Source organism: Hydra vulgaris, chromosome 01 (assembly GCF_038396675.1).
Source record: "Hydra vulgaris chromosome 01, alternate assembly HydraT2T_AEP".
NCBI lineage: Eukaryota > Metazoa > Cnidaria > Hydrozoa > Anthoathecata > Hydridae > Hydra > Hydra vulgaris.
The window spans coordinates 14,772,282-14,781,342 of NC_088920.1; the positions used below are offsets into that span (position 1 = coordinate 14,772,282).

A 9,061-nucleotide genomic window follows, 5' to 3' on the forward strand; every position below is an offset into this window, starting at 1 on the left:
TTAAGCCATTCTCTTTCTTCAAATTTTATCCCTCTGTGAATTTTAGTAATCTTTAATCCTAATCTTTCATATAGTTTTAGATTTTCATAATGTACTATATACTTTTTCTTATTATTCAAGTTGGGAACTAATTTTTCAACTTTATCTATATTTAATCTTTCAGGTGCGAGAGGATAATCATTATGTTCATCATGTAGATGTTCAGGGTAATCTAAATCTACTTCTAGTATACATGTAATTGATTTCCAGTTTTCTATTTCATTTTCGTCCATCCATTTAAAACCATGGGTTGGAAGTGGTTAACTCATTGCCCATCCATATAAATTATTAGCGTCTAGATATTGTATGAATGTTGATTCTTTGCTATTGTCATACTTATCACCCATGTACTTATTATTAGAAGCTCCTAACCTATTTGATATCATACTGATTCCACCTCTTATTCCTTTCTTTATCATTAGGATCATATCGTAATCGCTCAACAGTTCTAATTTTACTTTTGTTTTCTTCAATGCTGCATCCCAAGCTAATCCTTGTGATGTATAATACCAAACAGGATCTAATTCATAACAATTCATACAAACATCCTAAAATTTTCAAAGACGTCAACTAATAAAAGCACATCTAAAACGTTGTACAAGTCATGATAATCTCTAAATGTTTTGCAATGAAACTCCTTCCATACAGTTTGTGCATGTGAGTATTCATCATCTCTTATATCTTCATCGTTCAATTTTGAAAAGAATAATTCTTTTGGTGGTAATTGGGTTTCATTAAATTTATCAACTGAGTCATATGGATATACGCCTTTTTTTAGTAATAAATCTAATTGTTTCCCTGAATATAATTTTCCAATATTTTTGCACCGGTCTTTTGCTAAATTCTTTGATAAAGCATCTAAACTAGAAGGCATAAATCTATAACTATCTAAAAAACGAAGCTCACCTTTAACTTCAAATTTCTTACCTTCTTTGATATACTCATCGACTTTAATTTCTCTAGAAAAGCAAATATACTTTTCTTCATTGTTTGGTATGCAACTCAATTTCCCTCCTGATAATTTCTTTATAAATAAGTGAGAATCAGAACCAGATAAATTGTGAAATAGTACTGGAAAGAATTTTGGAATTTTATAAATTAAATTACAGTTTTGATGAGCAGTACCTCTTTATTTTCCAGTAATATGACAATGGTCACATACTTTATCTTTTCCAAGTTTTTCTCCACAAATGTGACATGATATTGCTGTATTAAAATCATGCTTGTTTTCAAGAGTAAATATCATCTTTTTTGGAAATTTAATACTATCACAAATTTTCCTAATATCTTCTTGTAATCTATCAACAAATATTTGTGCAACATCATCTGTTTCACTACTTGCAGTAAATGTGACTGGACTGCTTTGATAAAAACTTTCATCAAAACATTTAATATAATAACAGAATGAACTTGGAATATGTTTTTGATATTGTTTAGTATAAGATTCATTCGGATTGTGTTCACAAGTGTCAATTTGTTTGATAAAACTTTCAAAGTCAGCATATACTACAAACGGAACTCTCATTGATTTATTGTGATTAGTAAATTGCATTGTTGAATTTGGTGGTGGAAGTTCGATACGTACTGAATCATGTGTACCACAATAAGATTTATGATTAGATAATGATTTTTCAGAATTAAACTCTAACAAACAATTTCTACAATAGTGTTTTTTGCAATGTTTATTTGATGTTTGTGATGAAAGTAATCTGCTTAAATATTTTATCAAACAGTAATGATTAGCTTCGCCATTTGAGATTAATAGTAAATCTATTAAATTTTTTCGATCATTATTCTTTGATACGTGCAAAATATGAACTTCTGAATTTTCATAACCATATACATTGACACTGATATCTTGATTGTTCTTCTCAATTTGTGTAATTTGATTTAAGGATACTGGAAATTCTATTTTATCCCAGTTTATTTTTTCTGCTTGATTTTTAAGCTCTTTATCTACTCTTTCAGAATTTTTAGCTGTTAGATTTAAAGCTCTTGCAATACACCACTTAAAACATTGATTATCTTTATTCTTTATATTAATTATTGCTTTTTTAGTTGCTAAACTTTTATCAAGTGGAATATATGATTTAGCTTTAATAGGATTATACTCAATAAAATTGATATCCATCTTTTCAATAGAAACAAATCTCCAACTTGATCCTAACTGTTGAAAAGATGATAAGGATTCTAAAATTTTCTGCTTTGATGTTTCATAAAACTCGTCTATATCTGTTGTTTCTAATACAACTTGATTACTCGTTCTAAATAGTGCATATGTGATTGTAGTTTCTCCTGTTTTAATATCAGTACGCTCCATTTTACAAGTGAGAACTATATAAACCTTTGAACTTCTATTTTCGTTTAGTATTTTAATTGCACTTTTTAATAGCAGCATTCATGAAAGATATAGCATCATATCCTTTTATTCCTTTAGCTGTAAGTTGCTTCGTCACATTCTTAACAGCTGATTGTGATAATTTAAGTTCTATCGGATTTCTAATTCCATATTTTTGATACAAATTTGAAACTGTAGATTTTAATTCATCAATCTTTTCATTAGCTGTTTTTTTAATTTTATCAGGAACATATGATAAAATCCAATCTGCAAGAGAACTAATCTTTTTATTTATTTCTTTTTTACTTTGTGTAATAGGCTGAAAAGGTGACGGAGCTAAAATTGTTGATGATATATCTGGAACAGTCTCATCAAGTAGATACTCTGTTCTTATCTGTGTGTAAGATAATTTTTTTTAATTTTTATTTTCTTTATATCATTTATCAAAATATTTTTTTCTTGTCATATAAAATTTTTATTTTTCAGAATTTTAATATTTCAATCGCATTAAAAGATAAATTTTTAATTGAAATTCAATTAAAAATTACACATTTTTCTCGCTTTTATCTTAATCTAGTTTTCTGGTTCTTTGAGGAATAATTTAAGAGCTTTTTCATAATCCTATGTGAAGATATTTGGATTTCCAGATAACCAATTCCAATTTACTTTATCTAAATTCTTTTTTAAAATGTCAATTGCATTTGGATTTTCAGATAACCACCGCCAATTTACTTTATCTAAATTTTCTTTTAATAGTTCAATTGCATTTGGATTTTTAGATAAACAAGTCCAATCTACTTTATCTAAATTATTTTTTAATAGTTAAATTGCATTTGGATTTCGAGATAATTCAACCCAATCTACTTTATCTAAATTATTTTTTTTTATTTCAATAGCATTTGGATTTTCAGAAAACCATTCCCAATATACTTTATCTAAATTAGCTTTTAATAAATTAACCGCATTTAGATTTTTAGATAACATATGCCAATTTAATGTCTAAATTATTTTTTAACAATTCAATAGCATTTGGATTTTCAAATAAATCATCATATCCCATTTTTATATATAAAGATTTTTTTTTAATATATTCAAATTTTTTTTTAATTTTTCACAATTTGATATTTCAATCTTATAACCATTATCAATCTTACCATCACGCATTTCAAGATATCTATATCCATGATCAGTTTCACGTATTGCGCTATATAAGGATTTATATACTAATTCTTCTCCTGTTTCAATGTTTGTTAATTTAATAGTGACTGGTTTTTTCTTAATTGTTTTTATTCTTTCATATTTTGGATCTATTTCTTTTTTCTCTTCTTTTACTGGATGTATTCTAGGTCTTCCAACTGATCTTTTAACAGTTACTTCTTTCACTTGAGACATAATAAATTCTTTATCTACTAACCAATTTTCCATTGCAATCATTAGCAATGTAGCGATATTGTCAGATGTTTTTGAAATGTTATTTTCTTCTAATAAACTTTTTAAACTTTTCTTTGTATAATACATTTTTATTATATAAAGAAAAAAAATTTAAATAATTTTCACAAAATTTTGCTTTAACATCAAATTTATTACCATCTGATTCAAGTTTTATCATCTTATCAGATATTACAAGAGCATATGCTTGAGTATTTGCTGGTACAGTTATATTAAAATATGCTTTAATTTGTAGTTGTACTGTAGCTGATTTTAATTTTTCTGATTGTGTGCTAACATCAAAAACAAAGATTGGGTATAAATCTTTATAGTCAGAAGGAGTTATATTGCTGTTTGCAATAATTTCATTCATTCCATAAAATCTTTCTTTAAACATTGATGCATCTCTATAAATTCTTGAAAATTTTTGATTTGGAAATGAGAAATGATAATTAAGGGCGGGATATTGGCAAGTACTATTATTATAAACAATGTAAATATTTTTCAAGTCACAATGATCAAATAATGCCGAATTGACAGTTTGGTCTCCGTTAGCTCTATTTGTTTGAAATGCGACAATAACATATCTTGGAATCTCAGCACAACTTAATTGCCAACCAAATGAAGTAGCTTGTTGAACGGTTGTAGTATCACACTGACGCATTCTAAAACTTAATGGAGCTTTCACTTTTCTTTTAATGTCATTATCAATTTTTTTCTCTTCTTCAAGTGATGGTGTCACACTTGGAATAAACAATGATATTTTAGTAAAAATAACTTTTCCTGCAGCTGCAGCAGCAAGCCTAAAAATTGCATTATTATCACCTTATCTTGTAAGAATTATTGCATGTTTAAGTCCATAAATAACTTTGTTGTAGTCATCACAGAACCCAAAAATGTGTCTTAAAGGTACGCAAAATGAAAATATTCCATTTGTAGTTGGTTTTTGAATTATGTTTTGTTGCCTTGTTGCAAACCCTGTGTTATCAGTAGCTACTGCTGTTGATGCAGTATCTTTATACCACAATTGATTTAATCCTTGCGCTGATTGAAAGTCATTTGAATAACTAAGCAATCCTAGCATTGCAATTGCTTGACCTGGATAATAAATAGTTTCTATATCTTGGTTTGATAATTGGTATGATATTTTAGAAAATAATTGCATAAGACCATTATTTGTAAGAGCTACTACATCTGCATCAGCATAAGCTGATCCATCAGCTAGTTTAACAAGTTGCCCTTCAAATAAGAGATACGCTTTTGATGGAAGTGAAAACAAATTTTGTTCTGGAACGATAATTTTTATATCTCCAGTATTTAGATTTGTGCCAACAATGGGTTCGTATTCACAATCTTTGCATCTTTCAATTCCATTATCTATTTTGATAGCATCTGGGTCTAATGAACTAATTTCTAAATTGCAACACCTTCATTTCTTGCTCCACTGTGACCTGCTTTTCATGCAGCTATACACAAATAAAGCCGATCAACTAATGCATCAGGGTCACTAGGAAGAATTATAGTTTGTACTCTACCTTCAATTCCTTTTCCTCTTAATTCACGCTTCCTATTTTCTATTATATTTTTCCAAATAGGAGATATTATTTCTCTGTATTTTACACTACGAGATGACTTTGGTTTGTATGGGTTTTTAGAAGTAATTGCATCTGTTTGTATTAATATATCTTGATATTTTTTAAGATCGTCTTCACAATATACTCCTTTATTAGGATTAAACTTTACTATCAATTCCCAAAGACCAGGAGTACCATAATGTTTTTCATCATCAATAATTATATCATTATCATTAATATGTATTGGTTTTTGTTCCAATATAAAATATACCATCTTCATCCAGCGGCGGTTTTAAGCACACGCAAAGCAGGCATTTGCCGGTGGCCTCGCGCTCAGGTGGCCTCGCATTTTTTTTTCTTAGTACAAGTAATATAAAAAAATTTTCTTAGTACAAGAAATATAAACAACGAAACTCATTTATTAAAATTCAATATAATGTATGCGTACAGTATTTTTATAAACAGTATTTTTATAAAATATTCAACTTTACATATACATCTATTATTATGTATATAGCAATTTTTTTTGCGTTATACATAATGCCTGGCAACCATATGAAAGTTTCTAGTCTCATATACATTGACAATGACAGTGACAAATATATCTTTGTACATATACACCTACACGTCTCAAAGGCTTTTTCTGTTTTTCCATCCTTCTAACTGAATGACTTTTTGTTTATTTGTTTATTTATTTTATATAATATTGTCTTTACATTTTTACTGTTGCACAAGACATAATCTGAGCAGTGATGGGATGTTATGCTGGTTCCGGGTATTTTTTGTAGCGGTTTCTCTTTGAGCCATAGATCAGTGTTTATTCCATGTATAGGTGTTTTATCCATTGTGGATTCGATGAAGTATGGCTACATTTGCTAACAGTTATTGACAATAGTCCCATAAGCGGGGCTGCCCCCTCCCTGGGAATATCCTTGGTGAGTTGGTGAAGTCTAAAGCTGGAGACTCTCCTTGCATTGCTGTTAAAACCATCTTGGGTTCTTTGATTTACGACTGGCACTTCCCTTATTATTGTTGTGGCTTTTATATTCACTCCTTACGCTGGCTTTTGATTAGACTCGACGTTACAGAACTTACAACAAAGACTGATTTTTCTTTTACTAATTTATCACATTTACATACTATTTTTATTATTTTACATTAATGTTTTCATGAGGACGCTTGTTCCTTCCTTCTGACTTCGAGTCTTTATGCATTTTGATATATGAGTCTTTATGCATTTTGATATATGAGTTTATGAGTTGAGTTCTTTATGTACATTTTAATATACAAAATCCTGGTACGTTTTTGGTTTTATATTGAAAAGATTTGTGGTTTCTGTAGTATTATATTTGTTTGACGTCGCTATGCCATTTTTGTTTTTGTGAGCACTTTAATGTCTTCATTAACGATCTTTTTATTTTTCCTGACAACAATTTTGTTTTTAGTTTCTCGTTTGTTATAGTTTGTTATATTGCTATAGCTATAGTATGATTGTTGTTGGTATAAAAAATGTTGTGTTATGATTGTGTGCGAGTTACTATTAGCCTATGGCCTCGCATATGGTAAATCCGCCACTGTCTTCATCACGTATCCCAAATGTAGTATATGTAGATTTTTTACTATTAGAATACATTCTTAGATAATCTGTTGCAATTTTTCCTAGACTCATACTATCTTGGGTCTCTAAGCCTGACAGTAAATTAGTTTCATCCATCCTTTCATTTAAATCATTACGCTTTACTCTTTTTTTAGTATCTAAGTAATCTTTAACAATTTTATCCCTTATTTCAGGATCTTCAATTTTTAGAAATGGCATTTTGCTTTTTTTATAAATAAAGATAAAAAAACACAACGTATAACAATTTACGTTTTACGCTTTACGTTTACATTTTTACTAAATCTGCTTTGTAGTATATTAATTGCTTCATCTTTTCCTTGTGTAATGAACGATTCTTTAGTTTGTTCATTCATTAATTCTTTTGAATTTGTTCTAATTTGCTCTAGCATGGCTTTGAATTTTTCAAGTTCACTAAGCATTAGTTTAAATTCAATGTTATTTCCATCTACTAAAGCTTTAGAAATATAGTCACTTATTGTATTTAGTTTTGAGTCAGCAAGTAATTTAATTATTTCATGCTTTTCTGCTTTTAAATTTAATTTTTTATTAACTTGTCCTCCTATTAATGATAAAACACCTGCTCCTAAAGCTGCACCTTCACATGCGATAGCTACTGGTGCAGCAATTATTGTTGCTAAAAAGCCAATTCCAATAGTTCCAAGTGCAATAGTGCTTGCTAGTAATGAATTATTAATAGCTGAAATTATTTTTACAGCTCTATGATACTTTTTACATAACATATTTCTCTTTTCTCTCTCACTCTCTATTTCTTTTTGACTATCACTAATTGTGTTTAAACAATATAGATGTGCACTAATAATCTTATTTTCTTCATCAGGTGCACTTGGAAGATTTGGATATAACTGATTAATATTTTTATCATTTTGTATATCTGAATAAATATTATTATATAGCTTTTTGCAATTAAATTCCATTTTAATAAGTAAAAAATAATTTTTTTTTAAATTATTTAAAAAAAAAATATTTACATTAAATTAACAAAACATAAACTATCCCCTATTTTAATCAACAGATCAGAATCAGAATGAGTAGCAACATTTATTATAATATCATCAACAGTCTCTGATATTACATAGTTTTGCAAACTTAACATTTTTAGTTTAAGTTCTTCTTTTAAAGAAACTAACTCAACACCTTCATTAACTACCACACCAAACTTTAAAATAATATATTGATGTGATAGAGATTTTTTTGTAATGTCTTGTTGCGCAAATATTTCATACTTATTATTATCTATTAATACTGAAGGATGCTCTAAATCTTTGAATATCTTTGCGTATACTTTAGAATAAATAAGTTGTTTTAGAGGTTCACGTGGTATATTTCCTAAAATATGTAATGGCATTTCTTTTTATTATATAAAGAAAATAAATTTTAAGAAATCATAAAAGTATATTCAAAAATGGAATATTAGCAAATGGTGAATTTGGTCCTAATAATAAACCTGATCCTGTTGATGTACATCCATTTCCACTACGTAAGTACAATCCATCACCTATAGAACTACCTCTATTCCATGGTCTCAAATATAAGCCATTTCCTGCAGCAGTCATTTTAATTCCTTTTCCATTCTTTTTTAAGTACACAACACCCCTTCCAGCAATTTTATCAACCATAGCTAATCCAGCAGCTGAACCTACTCCTGCTAATAAACCTGATGTAAGAGCTGGAGCAACGCTTGATAATAAAAATCTTCCAGCTGTACCAAGGAAAGGTAAAAGTGCTCCTAGAAATCCACCCTCTATTTTAGAATTGTAAATGAGTTGAGCTTTACTTAAATTAATTATCACACCAGTACCTTTCTCATATGCTTTCGTAATTTTATTCAATTGCCTTTTTGTTACTGCTAATAAATGATCGCCATTAAGATCTGAATGAGCTAATTTAATACTAGCTCCATAACCACCTTCATCAATTACTTTTTTAATTTTTTTCAATTGCCCCTCTGAAATATTTACTTTAATATTAGTATATTTACTCATTTTTATATGTAAGTAAAATAAAAATTTTTAAAAATTATTTTTATAACTTATATACTTCTCT

The 9,061-nt window shown here is 28.4% G+C and overlaps 1 protein-coding gene across 1 annotated transcript; it reads right to left on the reverse strand.

Moving 5' to 3' along the window:
• Window positions 1-299: 299 nt before the first annotated feature.
• On the reverse strand, window positions 300-2,359 carry LOC136074138 (uncharacterized). The gene is made up of 3 exons (XM_065786440.1): window positions 1,202-2,359; window positions 686-1,063; window positions 300-587 (listed from the first exon to the last, which is right to left on the reverse strand). Exons 1-3 carry the CDS (start codon window positions 2,357-2,359, stop codon window positions 300-302), a joined length of 1,824 nt encoding a protein of 607 aa, XP_065642512.1.
• Between the last annotated feature and the right edge of the window lie 6,702 nt (window positions 2,360-9,061).

Coding starts and splice junctions, on each gene's coding strand:
- LOC136074138 (XM_065786440.1), bottom strand. CDS start 2,359: ATGGAGCGTACTGATATTAAAACAGGAGAAACTACAATCACATATGCA. Junction 1,064..1,201: donor AAAAACTTGGAAAAGATAAA/GTATGTGACCAT, acceptor TTATTTATAAAG/AAATTATCAGGAGGGAAATT. Junction 588..685: donor AATACTCACATGCACAAACT/GTATGGAAGGAG, acceptor TGAAAATTTTAG/GATGTTTGTATGAATTGTTA.